General features: G+C 38.0%; 1 protein-coding gene across 2 annotated transcripts in view; it reads right to left on the reverse strand.

The window, feature by feature from the left end:
* Positions 1 to 827: 827 nt before the first annotated feature.
* Positions 828 to 20189, reverse strand: part of Ripk2 (receptor interacting serine/threonine kinase 2) — a 38636-nt gene continuing 19274 nt past the window's right edge. For both annotated transcript variants that reach the window (XM_055603532.1, XM_055603533.1), the window contains exons 5-11: positions 19305 to 19354; positions 18008 to 18169; positions 14277 to 14362; positions 10234 to 10320; positions 8956 to 9049; positions 6146 to 6307; positions 828 to 5603 (exon numbers count right to left, since the gene is read on the reverse strand). In XM_055603532.1, the coding sequence (XP_055459507.1) occupies positions 5266 to 5603; positions 6146 to 6307; positions 8956 to 9049; positions 10234 to 10320; positions 14277 to 14362; positions 18008 to 18169; positions 19305 to 19354 (979 nt within the window). In that variant the 3' untranslated portion in view covers positions 828 to 5265. The remainder of the gene's footprint in view (positions 5604 to 6145; positions 6308 to 8955; positions 9050 to 10233; positions 10321 to 14276; positions 14363 to 18007; positions 18170 to 19304; positions 19355 to 20189) is intronic.

Genomic DNA, 20189 nt, shown 5'->3' on the forward strand with positions numbered 1-20189 from the left:
TGGCAGAATGGGTACTTACTTCTACTCAAATGCTATCGAACGAGCAGAAATAATGCCCCCCACTCAACCTGGTTTTGATTCTGCTAACAGAATTGTGTGAGTTCTCATTGAATAGTCTAGAGATTTACTTAATAATATCCCCAGCTATTTAAAGTTTTATATAGTCTGTTTTTGTTGCTTTAGAATGTTGGTTCTAATACCTTTGGTGCCCCTCTAGCGGCCTGTGAGGTCCAACTTTTATCATTTCTTGCTCTGCCTTGCACTCTGCCATTCCTTCACAGGTAGAAAATGGCCCCCTCTGGGCTTCATGAGGACCCTTTGAACAGACTGAAGGCAGATTTGAGAAAACAGCTTTCTTCTACTTATCTTCCCAAGAGAGTTGCAAAATACTTCCCACTATTTTTCATTGTGGAAAATACAATGGCTCTTTTGTTATTTTATGTAAACTAATATATATATATTAGTTTATATATATATATATATAACTATATAACTATATATATAAAACTATATATATATATATTGGCTTTCTAAGTTGTATTTTCTACAGAAGCAAACACAATTTTAGACAGTGGCTGAGTCAGCTTTCCCAATCAGCTTCACAGAGCTTCCTGTCACCTGTGAAGGAGTCTCAGTTGAGGGATTGCTGACTGAGCTATCTGTCCAGCCTTGAGAAACAGAGTTTTAAAAATCAGTATACCAATGTGCAAATGATATTGTGTAGAGACAAATTAATGAAGAGGTATATATGTATATATATGTACACACACATACATACACACATACAGGTATATTAACATTTTTATAAAGGAGCTTGGAGCATCAGATGCATTACTGTTCATTTTAATCCATTCATTAGTTATATGACATGACATTTTAAGCAACTTATGAGACCAACAAGGTTCCTTAAATATTAAACCATTTAGAAAGGAATTGTTAACAAAAACGGAGTCAATATAGAGTACTTCTTCAGGTAAAAAGACTCACAGAGATACACAGGTCAAGTGAAGGAATTTTGTTTTCATAAAGAATATGAGTACTTGGGATGGACAAAGAAATGCTTTCTGTCAGGCATGGTGGGGCATGTCAAGAGGCAGAGGCAGAGGCAGGCAGAGCTCTGAGTTTGAAGCTACCCTTGTCTATAAAATTCCAGAACAGCTAGGGCTAAACAGAGAAACCTTGTCTCAAAAAACAGAAAAAAGAAAAAGAAATGATTCAATTGAGAGGGGAAAAGTAAGAGATCATTTGGGAATTGGTCTCTATGGAATACAGAAGGTAGAACTTTAGAGATGATAAGATTTTCTGAAAACTAGGATGTTTGTGAGTATGGCCCAATATAAATAACTACTAATTCTTTCCCTTTCCCAATTGGTTGTAACTTTTCTCCATAAATTAGAAAATGTAGAATTTCATAAGAATGCTGCTGACGTATAGATTAATGAAGAAAAATAAAAATCAGCCCAAGGGAGACTCATTCTTGCAGGATGCAGCCACTGTAAGATTCCCAGTACTTCAGGGCTGTTTCCCAGTAAGTCCACACTCATGTACCCACAGTACTTAGTAAGAAAGAAAAACAAGATGTGAGGTTAGCAGAGGGGGGGGTGTTGGGAGGTAAGCTGGGAGGGGAAATGGGGCCTAAGGATCATATTTCACTGTCTACATGTGTAAAATTCTCAGTGAATAAAAATAATTTAACTAAAAAGCTTTACTTTTATCTTACTACCACAGACAAAGGAAAACCTTACTCACATTCTTTGTGCATTAGCTTGGGTCTCTGCTTTCTGGACTGAAGTGTTTGTCTGTCCTGAAGCTCTTCCTTAGAGAGCTGAGTTGTGAAACTGACTCTGGTCTGAATATTGAATATCATGTTTAAGTGATCTTTCAAAAATGTGACACTACCCATCTTCCTTTGAGAATGTAAGTTGGGTGCATATATATATATTACCAACCAAATCTTAGTTCAGAGAGTGTATAGTCTCAAGATAAATGTAGCATAGAGATGTCATGAAAAGAAATCTGTAAGTCAAAGGTGAAATTATTTTATAGCTTATTCTGTACTGTTTCTCCAAATAAGAACCTTGAATGTTAGGCATGATAAGAACTGCTAACATGGTTTGTTAAAACAGATTTCTGGATCTTAGCCCCACTGAGAGGCTATGAATTTATAGTTCTTATAATCTATATGATGTCAATGCTGGTCTCTGGACTGTATTGTAGGTAGCAAGAAATAAAAGGCCCTACAAAGCTGGGTGGCGGTGGCGCACACCTTTAATGCTAGCATGTGGGAGGCAGAGGCAGGCGCATCTCTGGGAGTCCGAGGCCAGCCTGGTCAACAGGTCTACCAAGTGAGTTCCAGGACAGCCAAGGTTACACAGAGAAATCCTGTCATAAACAAACAAACATGCAAAAAGCCACTTTGAAGACACCATCTCTATCTAGCACTGTCTAGATGTTAAAGGAGAGGCCAATCAGTGCTGCCCTAGAGTGACTGAATCCTAACATTTCCATCTGCTATTTCAGTGACTGGTTGGCATGTTCATGAACTGCCTTTATTGGAATTTACTTAATACCTTATACTGTCATTTTATTTGGATATTATTAACTTTATGTATTATGCCATAGAGAAAAACAGTACCACTCCTGGATAGAAATTCTCTTTCAAAATGAAAGTTATAAATCATTATAAAATTCTTGCTAAATATTGTTTCTAAAGTTCTGTGCTTGAATTCTTCTTTAATAAAGTTGGTCAAAATTAAGCACACACACAACTGGCACAGAATGAAGCCATTCTCTTTTACTTAATGAAAAGGTTCAAAACAAAACAAAACATAACAAAACAAGAACCTTATTATGTGGCTCAAATGATACAAAGTTTTGAATCTCTGTTCTACTTAAAAATGATTCTACTGAACTGTACTTACATACATCTTGGAAAGTAGGATTTGAAGGGTGCACCTTGCCCCTGTCTGCAGCTTTCATTTTACTATTTATTAGAGTTATTCTCTATGTCAGGCCTTGTTCTGTGCTGACTGCTCATACTCAGCACAGGGTATCACATCCCCTCAAAAAGAGGAAATGCAAATACTCTGTACAGGTCACAGCAAAAATCAGCCGGTGAGACTAATGATTCTATGAAAGGAGAGCTCACCACAGATTAATCCTGATCCTTGACATGTTTGTTTGTTTTTCGAGATAGGGTTTCTCCGTGTAGCCTTGGTTGTCCTGGAACTCACTCTGTCAGCCAGGCTATCTTCAACCTCAGAAATCCACCTGTTTCTGCCTCCCGAGTGTTGGGACTAAAGCTGTGCATCACCACTGCCCAGTGGAAGAGTCTTCTGGTCAGTATGTTGTGTTCATGTAGAAAGTTTGCAGGGCTATGACAATGAGTGACTATATATGTGTATTCCTTACAGTAAATCATAGCAGAAAAACAGCTGGGTTGTAAGCATGTAACCACAGACAGTGGCTCACATGTGATGAACCGTAGAGTTTGCAGCAAAAGGAAAGGCCAGAGCAAGGTTCATTTTATCAATCTATATATATCACGTATCACCAGGAGAGACAGACAGAGAGAAAGAGACAGAAAGAATGTTAAAAGAAAGCAATCTTAAAAAAAAAAAAAACAACAACTTACTCTTTTATATTCCAAAATTTAATCTTTTTTTTTTTGTTTGTTTGTTTGTTTGTTGAAGACAGGGTCTCAGATAGTCTAGGCTGGCTTTAAACTTATTAAGTAGCTGAGGATGACTCTGAATTCTTGATCAGTCTGCTTCCAATGTTCTGAGATACCAGGTGTGTGCCATCACACCAATGTTTTTATTTTAATACTTTAAAAAGAATTTAATAGGCAACTCATGAGTCTAATTTTTATTTTTCTCTTTAAATTTCCATGGTTTTGAAAGTCCCATAAGAGTCACATCATAGGTTAATGTTATTTTAAAATGAAATTTAAATTCTTCATTTTTTTTTTTTTTTTTTTTTTTACCCTTTTGCTTTATGTGTGTGAGTGCTTTGCCTGCATGCAATGCACTGTGTATATGGCTGGTATCTATAGAGGCCAAAAGAGGGTTTAGATCCCCTGGAACTGGAGTTAATGATAGTTATGAGCTGTCATGTAGGTGCTCGGAACAGAACCTGGGTCCTCTGCAAGGGCAGTCAGTACTCTTAAGTGCTGAGCCATCTCTCCAACCCTGGTGTTTAAAATCTTATTTCAAATTAAAGAATATTTCATTGTCTCAATGCCATGTAAGTCCTTTTAGTCTTTATTTGTAACTTTTCTGGCAGGTTATGAGTCTGGTGCATTTCACAAATTTAAGCTTTCAAATTTATCCTGTTTCTCAGTTTTTGCTAACTTTGTTCAACAGTTTTCAGAAAAAGGCACCACTTCCCTTTACTCGGATAAGCTAACAACCTAAAGAAAAAAGAACTCACACTGTACTTCATTTTTATTGTTAGTTGTGAAGCTGGTGTGAACAAGCTGAGAAAATAAAAGTAGAGCAGCACAGCCATTCAGTGGTAACTGAACACAACGAGTCATATCTGCATCTGAGCTAGAGGACTGGACCTGCCGTGTCCTCCAGTTCCAAAACCATGTTGTGTTCAAAGGCCAGCAACACTAGTAACAGCCTCTATCCAATCAGCTTAAACAAGAGCAGGAAGCAGTCTGCAGCAGGATACACAGTGGGCTGTTCACTCTGCAGGCTGCAGGGAGGCAAAGGCTAAACAGAGGCAGAGAGATGGCCAGGGTTAGTAAAAGATCCCTTTTTCTTTCGTTATACACACTGTAGCCCCTGAAACAACCTTTTAAATATATGTAAATAAAATTTTAAAATGAGTAACTCTTTGGAGACCCAAACTTGGGACTGCAAAGTGGGACTATTGTATCACAGCTTCATAAAGTCAGATTGCATTTCAGATCAATCATGAAAAAGACGCGGATAAAGTGAGTTTGAAAATGTCTTCTATCAGAAACAAAGGCCATCTTTAAGGCACTGTCATGAACAAGAAAAATGTAATTATTACAGAAAAAAGTTCAAGTAGTGAAATTTGAAGTAGACATAAAACTGAACTACAGCACAATGCAAACTTTTTACTTATATTAATTTAAAAAATACTGCAATGTCATGGAAAGAGACTCATACTTATCTCTTCCAAAAAAACCTTCAGTGAAGCGTCTATTACTCATATCCTCATACAAACATTATCCAGGTAATAGACATATAAATAACCATTAGTAAACTGACTTTCCTCTCAAAAAAGACTCACTTATAAAGTTTTATTTTGAAGGAAAGTTGAAGATGGTGCTCTGGAAACCACAAGTACTTCCGGGTAAGGCTGGAGTCCCATTTGCTTGTTATCTTTCAGCTTCTGTACTATAACTTTGGCAAATTCTTCTCCTTGGATGTCAGTGGTGTCCAGTAACTGCCTGACTTTTGAGGTCCTTGTGGGTTTAGTGCTAATGAGTTCATAGTCCTCCTTCATGATCAAGTCCCGAGACAGAAGGGCGTCCAGTGACTGGTTGAGGCAGGCTTCAGTCATTTGGCTCACAATGTCCTCCCTCTTGCTCTGGATCCACTGTTGGGCTACACCAGGTTGCAGGCGCTCTGTAGAAAAGCAAAGCATGAGCAATGTATAAAGCTGAGGACAGACACAAGCATACTTCTGTGTAAAAATGAGTACGCAGAGCACACATTTCTGTATGATTGTGCCTGTACCAACAATATTTTTTGAAAATGCTTTTATTTTCCAGGAACTATTGGAAGACTTGTGTTTTATCTCTTCATTCATCTTTCAGAAAGAGTATTATATTTTTATATGCTACGTTGAAGGGCAATGTGACTTCAATTTTTGTTTTGTTTCAGATATAAAGGATACCTGCCTATCTGATAAACAGAAATAGCTTCACTTTTACTAATACAGTAAGTGATGCTTTCCTCCTAACACTTCCTCCTGGGTTAGAGATTCCTGGAATGCATCTGGCCCTCTAAAGACATGTCAGCATGGAGTTTGGAAATGCTTTCTACTCAAACAAGTATTTACTGAACTAGGGAATGAAAACTAAAAAAAGATCATATGGTCAATCCACCCAGCGTGTGCTTAGAAGGGAAATACGACACTTAAAGTGCCCCTTGATGCATATACTTACCCAGGCTTTTCTCAACCAAGAGAGGATTTAGTAAAGCCAGTGAGCACTGGGTGGGTCTGTGATCACAGAAAGCTTCCCTCTGTGATGCAGAAACGGTGGCGTCCCAGCTGTGGTTTCCAGGGCAGTGATGCAGCTTCAATGAAGAACAGTCTTGAGGTCCTCCTATAGAACATTTTATTGGGGGTAGAGTTTTCATTAGATATTCCTATCTGTAAAATATCAACAGGTGGGTCACAGAGAAGGTAGGCTCCAAGGGCTTTGGGTTATCACTGTAATTGAAGCTACTTCAGAAATCCAATTCTGAAAATACTGTAAATATCTTTTATTACATTTATTTGTGTGTGTGCACACATGTCTATAAAGGTCAGAGGACAACTTGCTCTCTTTCTACCACGTGAGTCCTGATGGTCAAATTCAGGTTGCTGGCTTGGCTGGGAGTATTTGCCATCTTGCCAGCCCTGCAAACACGTTTTAGAGTAATAAGTATTTATACTGAATAGCGTTTTACTAGTGTTAGTGCTTGCCTGCTCTGCATTTATTATAAATCATCAAACTTCCCATCTTCTCATAGTCTCGTTCTCTTACTTGTGATTTCCTCCTTTTCCACTTTAAATGTCTGTCAAATACATGGACTTTCAAGTGTAATAAATCTATCATTGACATGTTTTCTCCTTTCCCCTCTAGAAAACAAATTCAGTGCTCCAACTGTTTATCTCTGCTTCAAGTTTATGCGATTATCTCTCTGCCATCACTGAAGACACTGTCTCTTCAAATTCAAATTCTCAGAAGTGTACTGCAGATCATCATACTGATAGGCACTGATCTCAAATAAAATAAAAATATTAAAATCATAACCATCATCCACCTTAACTCTAAACTCCATTTCAGTTCTTGTTCTAAAAGTTGTGGTGTTTTCCCAGCTTAACCACTTATTCAGCTTTATCTCCTTCTTTCTCAGCTCAAGTGAAAAGTCACTTGAAAAGGCATCTGAAAACAAACTGCAGATGCATTCCAGGAATCTCTAACCCAGGAGGAAGTATGAGGAGGAAGCATCAGTGCATCTCCCTAACCTCTGACAATACCCACTCTGCTTTTGCTCTTACCTGCCCCTAATCCCAGTCTCCTTTTCTCTAGGGCCATCACAGTGGCTCAATGGGTCAGGGCAATTGCTTCACCTGAATTTGATTCCCAGAATCCACAGTGGAAGGAGATAAGTGACTCTCAAAAGTTGAACTTTGACCTCTACATGTGCACCATGCTATGTGTGACACCCTTCCCCTTCATACATACAAGCAATAAATTAAAGAAGATTTCAAATTCCAGGCAGGATGAGCCTTTGTAAAGCAAAAATTTGTATTTGATGCCCTTTCCTGAACTTAAAAGCCCACATTTGCTTAGCTGAGTACAGGAATTATTTTTTTAATTAAAAATATTTAAACACACACACACACACACACACACACACACACACACACACACACACACACACACACACACCGGTATGTGTTTTGTTCTGCATGTACAGCTGTGCATTGTGCATGCTTGGTGCCTATGGAGGCCAAAATAAGGTAGCAGATCCTCTGGATTTGGACTTGCGACAGTTCTGAAATGCTGTATGGGTGCTGGGAATTGAGCTCGAGTCCTCTGGAAGATTAGTAATTGCTCTATACCACTGAGTCATCTCTCCAGCCCCTAGGAATTTTTTACAATAAGTCCTCCTTATCTTTTATCTTTTCTTATTCATTCTACTTACCAGAAAAACTAAATTACCCTCTGCTATCTGTTTCCTTGCTTCTGGACTCCATATTGTTCTTTTTCACAAAGTGCCTGTCTGTCGTAACTTTAGGTTAGCCTTTAGCCAGAAATAAGTTTTCACAATGACATTGTACAGTTGAGTGACATGAAAGTATTCATCAAGCTGGGCACTGCTACACATGTCTTTAATCCCAGCACTTTGGAAGCAGAGGCAGGCAAATCTCTGAGTATGAGCCTAGCCTGGTCTACAGGGTTAAAGGACAGCCAAGGCTACACAGAGAAATCTTGCCTTAAAAAACAAAACAAGCAAACAACAAACAAAAAAGCATTCATCAAAAAAGCATGGCTTTACAGGGACTGCCTCTGACATGAACTGATTGGCCTGCTCTTTGATCACCTCACTCTGAGGGGGGAGCAGCCTTACCAGGCCACAGAGGAAGATAATGCAGCCACTCCTGATGAGACCTGATAGACTTGGGTCAAAGGGAAAGGGAGGAGGACCTCCCCTATCAGTGGACTTGGGGAGAGGCGTGCGTGGAGAAGGGGAGGATGGGATGGGTTGAGAGGGAAGGAGGGAAGGAGCTACAGGGGGGATACAAAGTGAACAAAGTGTAATTAATAAAAAAATTAAAAAAAAAAAGCCTGGCTTTAATCAGGTCTTGGATCTGCTGTCTACTTGCTATGTGATCCAGAGATTTCATAATCTATAAAGCAAGAACTAGCTCCCTTACAGCTATTGAAAATACTATGTAAAGAATGTCTTGTTCCTTGTAGTACATATATCCCTCTTAAAATATAGTTACTGTGGTAACTTATAAATACTTCTCTTTTTTCTTGTGAGATTAAGAAAAAAAACCCTTTTTACCATGATCACAGAATGCCTTTAAGTAAATGTATTTGTTCATTATGCCACTGCTACCTTCACATATACAGACTTGTTACTTAAAAAAAATATGGAGCATGAATGCAAATGAAAAATGCGTTCCATGTGCACCATCTGTTTGCCAATGAAATAATCCTGAAAGAAAGTGGAAAAGTTGTGTAACAATACATACCAGATAAAAAATCTTTGTCTTGAGGAGCTGATAGGGACCTGGAGGTTCCAGGAGAACCAGCATTTCTAGAGAGCAGAGGGGTTCCACAAGATTCCTAAAGTAAACAGAGGACCAACAGGCTAAGGGAATCTGTGTACATAAAGGTTTGTAGAAAGGCTTCTTTAGAATTACATGGCTATAGTTTCTAAACTGATCTTGCCTTTGGCTGATTAAAAATGAAAACCCAGAACTACTATAAATCATAGTTTACAGAACCCAAGAAATAACATATAAAACCATCACAAATAAATGTAACTTCTTCTTCACCCCCGTCTCTACTATGGGTTAAACCCTGGGCCTCACACATCCCAGGTGAGCACTCTAATACTGAGCTATATCCCAAATCTCTAATTTAATTTCTTTATCAATCAAATGGAGGGAATGGGGCAATAGTTGTGTCCCAGAAATAAGTTTACACTCATCATGATTCGGACAATCTGTTCAGTGGCTATAATGATGAATAAGAAATGTGCCTTGGAGCAAATGATTAGTCTCAAGTTCTTTCAACCCAAAGGGACTGAAAAACTTGGAAAAAACATGGGGATCTTCACTCTTAGCTCTGTCATATTTTTTTTTTTTTTACTACCCTTTAACAATGCACTACAACTCTCTGGCTTTCAGGTTCCATCAAAAATTAGCATAGGATCAAATTAGTTACTTCATATAAAAGTAATTTGAAACTCTATTGTTGGCCAGTGAGGTGCTTCAGTGGGTAAAGGTACTTTTGCCAAGTGGATGACCTGTATTTGATCCTTGGGAATCACAGAGTAAAGGAGAGACTGGATTTTTGAAAGTTACCCTTTGACATACACACATACACATACACCTGCACACACTATATTAACAAGGATAAAAACCCAAGTGTTGTGCTTTAATGTTCTTCTGAATGTACTATAACTTTTACGAACCCGTAAAGTGGACATATAGTCTTAAAATGATTCATAACATAACTCTGGGAGAGAACAGAAATTTCTCTTATTACTTACTGAGAGGTGGAGGGGTGGTGTAAAACAGTGCCGAATTTATCTCCTATGGTTTACCTATATACTACTCTAGAGCATCATCAGAGGATGACAGAGTGGGATTTCAGGTTAGAGATGGCCATGACTACTTAGCAAATTACAAACACTCCCTGGACTTTAGTTTCCCATCCGTATAGAAAAGGGGGTTAGACTAAATGATTTTTTAACATCCTTCTCACATTCAAGTTTAGTATAAATACCAGATGTACATTTGTACCTCCTGTGGAGGATGGTTTGTAGGTATGTTCAGCGATAAATCCATTTTCTTGTCATACAAGTGAACAGTACTCGATGTGCTCTGTATCTGGAACAGACACACACATGTACTTTAACTGGAAGTGACTTAGAAATTACAGAATAAAATCACAATCTACATCACATGTTTTATGTATACAAAAAATCAATGGAAATGAGATCTAGATCATTGGGGAACGTATAACTTTATTAGGTAGAGAACATATAGAACAAGAAATGCTTAGAGAACAGACTTTGCATCCTGCCTCAGATTAATTGGTTGATTTCATAAGTATATCTCTCAAGAGTGCTGCAGCTGCATCTTTAATACCTACAAACAGGACTGTTTAAAGACTGAGAGAATGAAGTATTTGGTTCAAGCCAGGAGCTCAATTTTGCTGTGTGGTCTATCCATATTATGCAAAGTTGTATTTAAAGTTCCATTATGATTTTTATTGTACTTTCTGATAAGAAACCAAGGTTAGGATGATGTAAAGGTGCTGGTGTGTTACCATGGTATGGGGTGGGGTGTGTGTGTCATGGTCAAGGATAAGATAACTATCTGACCCCGACCCCTACAGGTATATAATGTGTTTTGGTCAGTCATCATTCCAGTCCCCTCTCTCATGTCCCTCCTACACCCTTTAGAACTCCACTCCTCACCCTGTCCCCTCCCCTACTTTCATGTCTTAACTTATAGATATATGTATCTCTCCTGAGTTTAATTAGGGCCACTTGCATGTGCATGGGTGGGGATAAAGCATAACATTACATTTCCATTCATGTATCAGAGATAGGACACCTATGTAGGAGGGTTTCTGTAAGGAGAATCAGAAGTAATACATGCAAATGGTGCAAAGGTTACTTGCAGGTATTAAATAAAAGGTAGAGGCTAAACATGTGATTTGTTTAAATATTTGAATACTATAACTTTATAGCGAAGTGATTTACTTTTGGCATCCATAAAGTAGACGCAGACAAGTTTGGAATTCCACCCCGTGCCTCAAACTCCATTTGATACAGCATCTCACCTGACCCTGTAGTCAGGGTCAGGCTGGTCTGGAATTTACTATGTAGTCCATGCTGGCTTCCAACTCACAGCAATCTACCTGCCTCAGCTTTCAGAGTGTTGTGGTTCCAGGTAAAAACTACCACACACGACTAAGTCTCTCTGTGTGTGTGTGTATGTATATATATATATATATATATTATATATTATATATTATATATAATGTTAGTTGTTCTTCAGAACTTTAGAAACTAGTGGATTCTGTACTCAGCTCTCCACTATCCCAGCTTCCTGCTCCATATGGTGGAAAAGACTCATAGCCACCTGTATATATAGTGGATCTATATTTAGTAAATTCTTGTTCAACAAGTGTTTGTGTGTGTGTATGAGACTATGCAACCCTTCAGGACTTACATCTTGTTACTGAACTTAGAGCGATCCACCTGCCTTTGCCATCTGAGTGCTGGGATTAAAGACATCATCACCACACCTGGTGTACACATAATTTTATATGCATCTTCAAATTCGTTTTTGGCTATATCTGTTATGTAAAGTTTTCCTGACTTTTACTGAAACATTTCTAATACATCTTTTCATTAGTGATACATTATTTTTTTTATAATTAATGAGGTATGACAATTCAAATTGTTTATAGACTAGTGAATCATACCCAAGGAAGATATACAAGAAAGCATTAAAGAAAACTTTCTTGGTTCACTGTTTATTTTCCAAGATAAAAGGAACACTTACTTGGAAAAACCCTAAAATTAAGAGCTGGCTAAAATAATTTAAAAATATAGAAAATGCAAGTAAACCAAGCCACTGTAAATAGAGAATATTAAATGTGTACATGTCCGTGTAAGACAGACTCGACATGTGTCTCTCAGGCTGGCCCTGGCTTCAAGCTCAGTTCTTTTGCCTCCACCTCTGCAGTAGCTGGGACTAGAGGCACACCATCACACTTGGCTTTTAAATTTCTATTCTACTGTTAGTTTCACAGGCTATGTGGGACGTTATGCGACTAACTTTTCTTTTCTTTTTTAATTAAATATTTATTTTTATATTGATTACAGTTTAGTTACTTTGTATCCTAGCTGTTCACTATATTTTTCTTCAAAGAACTATTTTGTTCATAATATGTTAAAAAATTTCTGGAGTAGACATGGGATTTGTATCGTTACTGCATATATGTAAGTAGAATTCACTTAAAGGTGTTTTATGTATTTAAATGTAATACTTTAAACAAACATTAATAATAAAAATCAGCATTTGTTCTGGGAAAGATGAAGAAAGATGAGCTAAAAAGTCTGTAAGTGAGGGAATGAATGTAAAAATGAACAAGACGTTGAAATCTTGCAGCAGTTCAGACTTCACACAAAGTACTTAGCATTTTCTACAAATACAGAGGAGTGTGACTAACTTTTCTATACTACAATAATCTCATCCAAAGAAACCGGGGTTTCAACCACCCTCATCAACTACAACTTTATATAAAATTAATACTGTGACATAAAACAATGACAAACCCATCTTGTGGTTACTAAACTACCTGAAATCATCTACTTTACTTAAGGAGATAAAAGTTTTATACATTAAGCCTTATATATATATAGGATCTTCATATTTAAAGCGTTTGGAGAAAAAAAAAAGGGATGTGGGATAGTTCCCTTTCTCTTCATATCCAGACAACAGTATCTCCCTCCCTTTCCTGCTTCTTCTTTTCCATTTAATGATCTAGCACTGAATTATGCCTCTAGGTCCCCTCCCTCCTTTTATTTTTATTTTGAGCAGGTCTAGTTAACCTACTCATCATGGTCTCAAGCTCACACAGTAGCCCAGACTCACCTTGAATCTGCAATCCTCCTCTCTTAGCCTACCCAATTAGATGGGATTACAGGATGGTAGCACCAGGGCCCTACTCACCTAGTTCTGCTTAGAGAGAGATGAGAAAAAGAGAAACTCATAAGGAGAAACAGAAAAGAAAAGACAAAAGGAAACAGTCTGAAAAGGTAGTACTGACGTTAGATGTTGTTATCTTTGGAAAAGGCTTTAGAAGTTACGAAATTATTCAAAGAGTTCATTTTTAAATCCTGCTAAAATGTGGATACTCCACATGATATTGGCATAAAAGCAGACATGTTGATCCATGGAATCGAATCAAAAACTTGGATATTAATAAGTGCTATGGTAGGTCTTTAATTTGATTATGAATGTTTTTTTTTTTCATACTAATCTTTTATGCTAGTTGGTCCAGCAAACTAGGAGGAGAAAGCAAACTGTCAGTCAATAAAGAAACTATGGACTGTGCTTGTTCATTACCATAGAGTTGGGCTAGCTGGTAGTTTTATTATCATATATGAAGTTCAGCTTAATGAAACTGAGAGAGTGCTAGCCTATGCTTACTTTGCTCTAAGGAACTACAGTTGCTTTGTAAACCTTCAGTTGTTCTGATCCACACACAAGGGCTATAATGATCAGACAATTGCCCGAGGTCATTCACATTAACTTCTCTGACAGTTTAGTCTACACAAGGTGAAGTATTTGAGTAAGAAAACAAGATTAAAAACCAAGCAATAAAAATACAATTCGGGCCTCTGATACAGCATAAATGCTACTGTATTACATGGAAATAAGTCTCAGAAAAACCCAGGTACATTAAAGAGGAGCAAGTACTCATCCTCCATGGGCACTAACACGTAACAGAAGAAAATGCAGACTAACATATATCATAGGCACCTTCGTGAGTGACCAGGGTGTCTGCTGCACACAGGTGCCCTAGTACGAATTCTAAGTTCACATCTGATATGCTGAGAATTCTCAAAGTGTTAAATCTGAAGGTGGCCCATTTGAATGAAATGGAAATTCCTATGTCGACAAAGGAAAAAGACAGTGATCATGACCCTTGTAAATTCTCCCACCTCCAAACTCTACCCTGTTTCTGGGAAACTAAATTAAAACTTCACAAGTGATATATAGCTATTTTAAGTTTTATGTTATAATTTCAAAGGGAGATTTACCTTTGTCTTTTTTAGCTGAATAACAGCTTCAAGAAAAGTTATGTCTTCAAATGTTCTCAGAATGGGTTCAAGTTCTATTAGGCATTCTAAATAAGAAAAAGAAAACAAAGCCAAAAAACAAAAACCCAAGAAATTTAAGTTCAGATTACTTCTAATAATTTAAACTCAAATGTTAACATTTATCTTATAAGGCCTCATGTCAGTCTTTCACTAAAGTGATAACATGCGTTTGTCTTAAGGATTCTTATTGCTGACACAAACAACAGAGCAGAGTCAGCAGCCTGAAAATGAACCACTGCAACTCCGGCAAGCTGATTTCAACAGAGAGCCTTACATTCCACAAGGCAAAGATAGTCCTTTAAAGTTAACTATACTAAGACATTTGAACAGTCATTATTATAACAGGTCATTTATATCTGCACTGTACACCATACATATAAACTAACTCAAAATAGATCATTCACTTAAATATAAACAGTAGAAAATGTTCAAAACCTTCACTTAAGGAAATTCTTTAGATATGACATAAAAAATAAGATTCATAGAGACCCGACAATTGGACTCCTAAGAACAACTCTGAAAACTGTACTCGTGAGCAGTGGTTCTCAACCTGTGGGTGGCAACCCCTTTGGGGGTTGAATGACCTTTTCACAGGCCTCACATATCAGATACTGACAATTTACAATAGTAGCTACACTGCAGTTAGGAAGTAACAATGAAATAGTTTTATGGTTGGGGTCATCACAACACGAGGAACTGTATTAAAGGGCTGCGGCATTAGGAACTCTGAGAACCACAGCTCTAGAGAAAAGACACTGTTAAGAAAAAACGAAAAGCACAGCCACAGAATAGGAGTAGACTACATTTTGAGTTGAATGTCTGCTAATGGGCTCGTTTCTGGCACATGTGAAACACTGTGACAGGCTGGGTCAGGAGGATGGCTCAGTGCATAAAAGTGCTTGCTGTGAAGTCTGATGACCCCAGTTTCATCCCCAGTGCTGTAGGCTGGAGTGGAAGGAGAGAACCAAGTGTTGAGAGTCGTTCATTGATCACTGACGGAGGACGCTCATACTCATCCACAGTGCGCGCGCGCGCGCGCACACACACACACACACACAGACAGAGGGAGGGAGGGAGGGAGGGAAGGAGGGAGGGAAGGAGGGAGAAAGGAAAGGAAGAAAGGGAGAACAAGAACTGAAAACCCAGTAACAGGAAGACTACACATAAAAGAAGTAAAATCTTAACTGCCCCTCTGTGTCTGCCCCTCTAATTAACTCACACATCAGCACCGGTTTCTGTCCTTATACCCTACCGACACTGCATGTGGAGGCTGAAGAGATTCTCAGTGGTTAAGAGCACAAACTGTCCCTGCATCTCAGTCTGGTCCCTAGAACCCACCTCTGATAGCCTACGACTGCCTGCAACTCCAGAGAGCTCCAATATTCCAAAAAAGAAGCTACATTTGTATGGGTTACTAATGACTATGCCAATGTGGAAAAAAAAAAAAAACAAAAAACTTTCTCTTTCCTTTTTTCTATATCAAGATCTTGTATATTTATTATCGAGGTTGGTCTCAAACTCTCGAGTTCATTAGATTCTCCTACTTTCGTCTCTCACCACTAAACTTAGCTAAAGTCTGGCTTACATGACCAATGGTCAGATTAGACAGACTGACCACTCCCTCCTTGGAGTAGTCCTTCTGGCTTCTTCTTAGACAAGAGAGGACACTGTCTTCCTTTGCACTCCATTTCCTTGTTCCTCCATCCAATTTCTAAGAATGCCCCGGAGGTCTAACATGGGTATTGTATTCTCTGCTATCAGGCTAAATTCTCTATCTAGGGTGACCTAGTCTAGATTACTTGTGTGCTAGCGATGCTTGGGTTTAGATCACAAGTCCTAGATTCTTTCTTGCATAAAAACATTTACATGTTATTATAGTAGTAACAGTAATTATAATTCCTTCTTCTTGCTGGTTATATGAATCATGTCTATATGATTAAGCATATACAATCAGCTATGTTTGAGGATTTCATTACTGCAGATCAAGGTCAGTATCTCTTATTATCTGTCTTCTTTATCATAGCTGTTTTAGTGGGTTTTAATTGGCATATCACTGTTTGCATTTTCTAGTGATGTGAAAAGCCCTTTTATATGCCTTTTAGCCAACTGTATATTTTCTTTAATGAAATTCTAATCAACAATTTAAAAATTTTTATTATTTGTCTGGATATTGGATTACTCAGAATTCTGTTTTATTTCTAGATATAATCACTTAAATAGAGATATGATATAACAATACATTCCCACCATCTGTGGTTTGTCTTTTCATATTTTAGCATTTATTTAGTTTCGTAAGTGTGTGTGCATGTGAGTGATGTGAACATATTGTATGCCTGTTTGTATGTACGTGTGTCTGCAAAGGTCAGAAGTTGACACTGGCTACCTTATTTGATTGCTCTCTATTTTATATACTGAGGCTGCATCTCTCACTGGACCTCAGAGCTCACCGTTTTGGCTAGTCTAGCTAGCCAGCTTATTCTGGGCACCCATGTCCACCTCCCAAGTATAAGGATTACAGCCACAACACACACCTGCAGGGCAGTTGTATGGGTGTTAGGAATCCAAAATATGGTCCCCAGGCTTGTATGACAAGCACTTTCTCCGGCACACCAGCTCCACAGCCCAGGCCTTTGCTCTACAGTACAAAGTTCTCATTGTTTTAAAGCTCAATTTCCCAAGTTCATTTATTTATTTAAAGCCTATGGAGTCAAATGTCTGCCTAAGAAAGGTCTTAAGGTTTCCTCCTGTTTGTATTTATAGGTCTGATCATTCCGATCATCCAGAAATAGATCCTAATTCTGGATAATTGTTCTATGTCTAGAATTATCACCCAAAGTGAACAACTACGGAGGGAGTTTCCTAACTGGTTTCTTTGTTCTTCTCTGTTCTCCCACAGTCACTTCCCCATACAGCAGGCAAGACGATCCTGAACTGAACTTAAATTAGATTATGTTGCTTCCAGAAGAGGCAGAGAGTGAATGGCCTTCCGTTGCACTTGGAGCATAGGTCTGAGAGGGTGACCAGCAGCTCCCTTGCTCTCCGTTTAAGCATCTTTGCCACCTTCTTGGCTCACTGGGCTCTAGCTACACAGACTTTCTCTTTATTCCCTGAAAACACAACACATTTTTTGCTAGTCTCAGAACTTTTACTCTGGGTGTTTTCTTTGCTGGAGCTCCTTCCTCCTAAGTCCGAAAATGAGTGGCTGTTTCAGGCTTCAAACAGCGCTGACACACACACACTCCTAAAAACCCGTCAGCATGGCCTTTGTGCGCCAGCACACTTGTTTTAGTGCAGGATTGCGTCCACAGTCTGTGCCTTATTTATGCGCTCATTTTCTCCATGCTTGCTTCAGAAGAAGGGTGAGCTAAGATGACACATTCATTCTTCGGTCCCTGTGCTCATCCCAGTGAGGAGGGAACAAAAGGCAGGTGTTCACTAAGTGAGCAGATTATTACTCTTACCAAACAGCTGCATTCTTCTCTTAGGAATTCTCAAATCTTTTCTAGGCGCAATTACTTATACATAAATACAACAGATAACAAAAGCAAAATAATTCATATAGCAGTTTCCAAATGGGCATATATTTTGAATATTTTGAATAGGAATACTTCATTTACAGTCTACTGACAATTTCTAGAATTCAAAGGTCCAGATCAGAACTGTCAACTCACTCAAGAAAGACGGTCTTTCATCTGGGTTTTGCGCCCATCCACTTTGTATTAGAGAGACCATGAGACCTCGATGAGGTATATCAAACGGCAAATTTTCCTCACTGGTGTCAGGCCGGTGGCCCTGTGACACGCTATACATGATCTGCAAAGGATTGGTGACCTCTGTCAAAACAAATACAGTTCATTAGCTGGAAAGATACTACTAACACTACTCAAATAAAAATGAGGACTCTTAAGCTTCAGACCAATTCAAAGCACCCTTTTCTGTAAGGACTTTACTCCCCAGCCAGTGCCAGCCCTGAGCACCTCTCATGGGAGGAGTTCACAGCCCCTCCTCCCCAGCTCTAGACATGTTTCTTGACTGGCTATAGGGATGTGAGAAGAGCAGAACCAGGCAGAGCTCTGCAGAGCCTACCAGAGCCAATAAGGGACAGTCACTAATAGTTTACATGAATGAGAGGTAAATGCTGTCTGCTAAACTACTGAAATGTTGAAGATATTCATAACTTAACAAGTTGAACATTACAAACTTAAAAAAAAAAAACAAACAAACAGAGACTGAGGCAGGCAGATCTCTGAGTTTGAGGCCAGACTGGACCAGGACAACCAAGTCTACACAGAGAAACCATGTCTCAAAAAAACAAAATAAAACAAAACAAACAAACACTAAAAAAAGAAAACAAATAAAATGCCCCAGTATTATCTGGGGATGACAAAGCTTATTTTTCAATGTTTGTTGGTATTTATAGAAGAAATAATAATTAAATTTTCACACAGTTTTATAGCTACCATGATCTTGAAAAGAGTAATAAAGCCACGTGTGATAGCACATGCCTTTAATCTCAGCACTTGGGAGGCAGAGACAGGCAGATCTGTGAGTTCAAGGCCAACCTGGTCTATATTATATATAGCCCCAGGGCAGCAATAACTACATAGTGAGACTGTTCCCCACCCCCCAAAAAAAGAAATAAAAAAAAAAATCTCCTTTTTAAAAGGACAAAAACGAGAACATGAGATTTTGTGGTTGACCAGCGTTAATTATTTCTAGAACAAGAACTAGAACTTAGATTCTTATTTTCTGATCCTTAGTCAAGTACACGCTTCATGACTGACCCTTAATCTAGTATAGTTTGTAGTGCGCAGCAGAGGCATAACTGTGAGCTGCCGCTTTAACAATGTGCACAGTGCACACAATGAATGGCTGACATGTTTGAAGCCATGATGGGCTTTAGACAGTTTTGAATGTGGGCCAACACTACAATACCCTCTGCAGTAAGGCAATCAAGAGTGTACGTACCTTCAAAAGGCTGTTTTCTGGATAACACTTCCCACATGATAACTGCATAGCTGTTTAAGTTAAAAAGTTGTATGTTATAAGCAAACTTCGTAAAATAAACTAGAATAGCATGATTTAAAAATGAAATGATTTTGAAGATGATAAGGTAAAGAATCACCATATATAGGTAGGATAGTGAATACTATATATGCCTGAAATAGTTTTTAAAAAGAATTAATTTTAATGAAGAATATAAAGTTGCCACAGTAATGGCTTAGTGCTATATACTAGAATGAACATTTGTGACAAATTTTTCTAAACATACAGATAAAATGTACTGTCTAATATGATGTCCCTATTTTTCACACAAAATAAAAAGCAATAAGATTGTCTAACGTAGCTCCATTCTACTGACTTTTTCAATAGTCTTTTCATAGCACAAGTATATTATGAAAAATTGATAACAATTACATTTCAGTTACAAATTGCCTAGTTAAGCTGAATAGAGTTTATATTTGAAATAAATGGATACAATATAAAAATTCAGTACCTTTAAGTGAATTACATGTTCAAAAATGAAACATGAATGGAATAAGATATCAACACATTATTTTTGAGCAAAGTGAAGATTACAGAGAAAATCCCACTAAATCCTAAGTAAAAATATTTCCTTATTTTTTCCTTCTTACAGGGAATACAGAGCTTGAACATAAAAACATAATTCACAAACATATAAGTACACAGATATTAACCTGCTATCAAATCCCTGATACCCATAAGTGAGAAAATAAAGAAGAAACAATAACTCAAGTCACCAGAAAAGCAGCCAACAAAACTACGGGAGTTAGTATCTTTCAAAAGTAGCCTTAGATGAAAATGGTAGCAACGCACCAATAAGGAGGTAGA

The sequence above is a fragment of the Psammomys obesus genome, unplaced genomic scaffold, assembly GCF_907164565.1.
Source record: "Psammomys obesus unplaced genomic scaffold, mPsaObe1.curated_primary_1811, whole genome shotgun sequence".
Classification (NCBI taxonomy): domain Eukaryota; kingdom Metazoa; phylum Chordata; class Mammalia; order Rodentia; family Muridae; genus Psammomys; species Psammomys obesus.